Source organism: Lottia gigantea (assembly GCF_000327385.1).
Source record: "Lottia gigantea unplaced genomic scaffold LOTGIsca_48, whole genome shotgun sequence".
Lineage (NCBI taxonomy): Eukaryota > Metazoa > Mollusca > Gastropoda > Lottiidae > Lottia > Lottia gigantea.
Genome location: NW_008709663.1, coordinates 633,514 through 635,297, shown reverse-complemented (window position 1 = coordinate 635,297; position 1,784 = coordinate 633,514). Strand labels below are relative to the sequence as shown.

The following is a 1,784-nucleotide window of genomic DNA, read 5'->3' as shown; positions in this document are numbered from 1 at the left end:
GAAATATATTGTGTGATTTGGTGCACACTAAGACTTATATGTTATATTATTTTTTCAGTAATCGAACGAACTAAAACAGAGGAACGTCTACACTGGGACTGGAAATTGATGTTTAAGAAGATATCAGGGGACATAACCCAGGCCGTAGAAGCTAGTATTACTAGTACAATGAAGACTAATCTACATGAGGAATGGGAACAATGGCAGACGTATCATGCTCTTACTCAAGTCGAGGTGAAATCAACTTTACGTGGTGGTAAACATGATTATCCTAAAGTTATATCTAAGGTATGTCTGGTTTATTTTTGGATGGATTGTGAGATTTTATTATTTTTCTATCCCATGGAAGTTTATATGAGACAGATTTTGATGAAACTTTACTAACCAGAATGCTTTAGAGATGTATCTGACTGTAGTCGATTAACTTTTAAATGTTATTACTATAAGAACACAAGATATATAGATATACTACCTCTAGGTTTATTACATACTACGTTTCAAAACACATACAGTTAACATTAAAAACACAAGATATATAGATATACTACCTCTAGGTTTATTACATACTACGTTTCAAAACACATACAGTTAACATTAAAAACACAAGATATATAGATATACTACCTCTAGGTTTATTATATACTACGTTTCAGAACACATACAGTTAACATTAATAACACAAGATATATAGATATACTACCTCTAGGTTTATTACATACTACGTTTCAAAACACATATAGTTAACATTAAAAACACAAGATATATAGATATACTACTTCTAGGTTTATTATATACTACGTTTAGAAACACATACAGGTAACATTAAAAACACAAGATATATAGATATACTACTTCTAGGTTTATTACAGACTACGTTTAGAAACACATACAGGTAACATTAAAAACACAATATATATAGATATACTACCTCTAGGTTTATTACATACTACGTTTCAAAACACATACAGTTAACATTAAAAACACAAGATATATAGATATACTACCTCTAGGTTTATTACATACTACGTTTCAGAACACATACAGTTAACATTAAAAACACAAGATATATAGATATACTACCTCTAGGTTTATTACATACTACGTTTCAGAACACATACAGTTAACATTAATAACACAAGATATATAGATATACTACTTCTAGGTTTATTACATACTACGTTTCAGAACACATACAGTTAACATTAAAAACACAAGATATATAGATATACTACTTCTAGTTTTATTACATACTGCGTTTCAAAACACATACAGGTAACATTAAAAACACAAGATATATAGATATACTACTTCTAGGTTTATTACATACTACGTTTTAGAACACATACAGTTAACATTAAAAACACAAGATATATAGATATACTACCTCTAGTTTTATTACATACTACATTTCAAAACACATACAGTTAACATTAATAACACAAGATATATAGATATACTACTTCTAGGTTTATTACATACTACGTTTCAGAACACGTACAGTTAACATTAAAAACACAAGATATATAGATATACTACTTCTAGTTTTATTACATACTACGTTTCGAAACACATACAGTTAACATTAAAAACACAATATATATAGATATACTACTTCTAGGTTTATTACATACTACGTTTAGAAACACATACAGGTAACATTAAAAACACAAGATATATAGATATACTACCTCTAGTTTTATTACATACTACGTTTTAGAACACATACAGTTAACATTAATAACACAAGATATATAGATATACTACTTCTAGTTTTATTACATACT

General features: G+C 27.8%; 1 protein-coding gene across 1 annotated transcript in view; it reads left to right on the top strand.

Moving 5' to 3' along the window:
- LOTGIDRAFT_234219 (hypothetical protein) overlaps positions 1 to 1,784 on the top strand; it is a gene marked incomplete at both ends in the record, with an annotated part of 51,718 nt that overhangs the window by 32,456 nt on the left and 17,478 nt on the right. The window contains 2 exons of the mRNA XM_009061414.1: positions 59 to 288; positions 1,619 to 1,652. Coding sequence (XP_009059662.1) covers positions 59 to 288; positions 1,619 to 1,652 — 264 coding nt within the window. The remainder of the gene's footprint in view (positions 1 to 58; positions 289 to 1,618; positions 1,653 to 1,784) is intronic.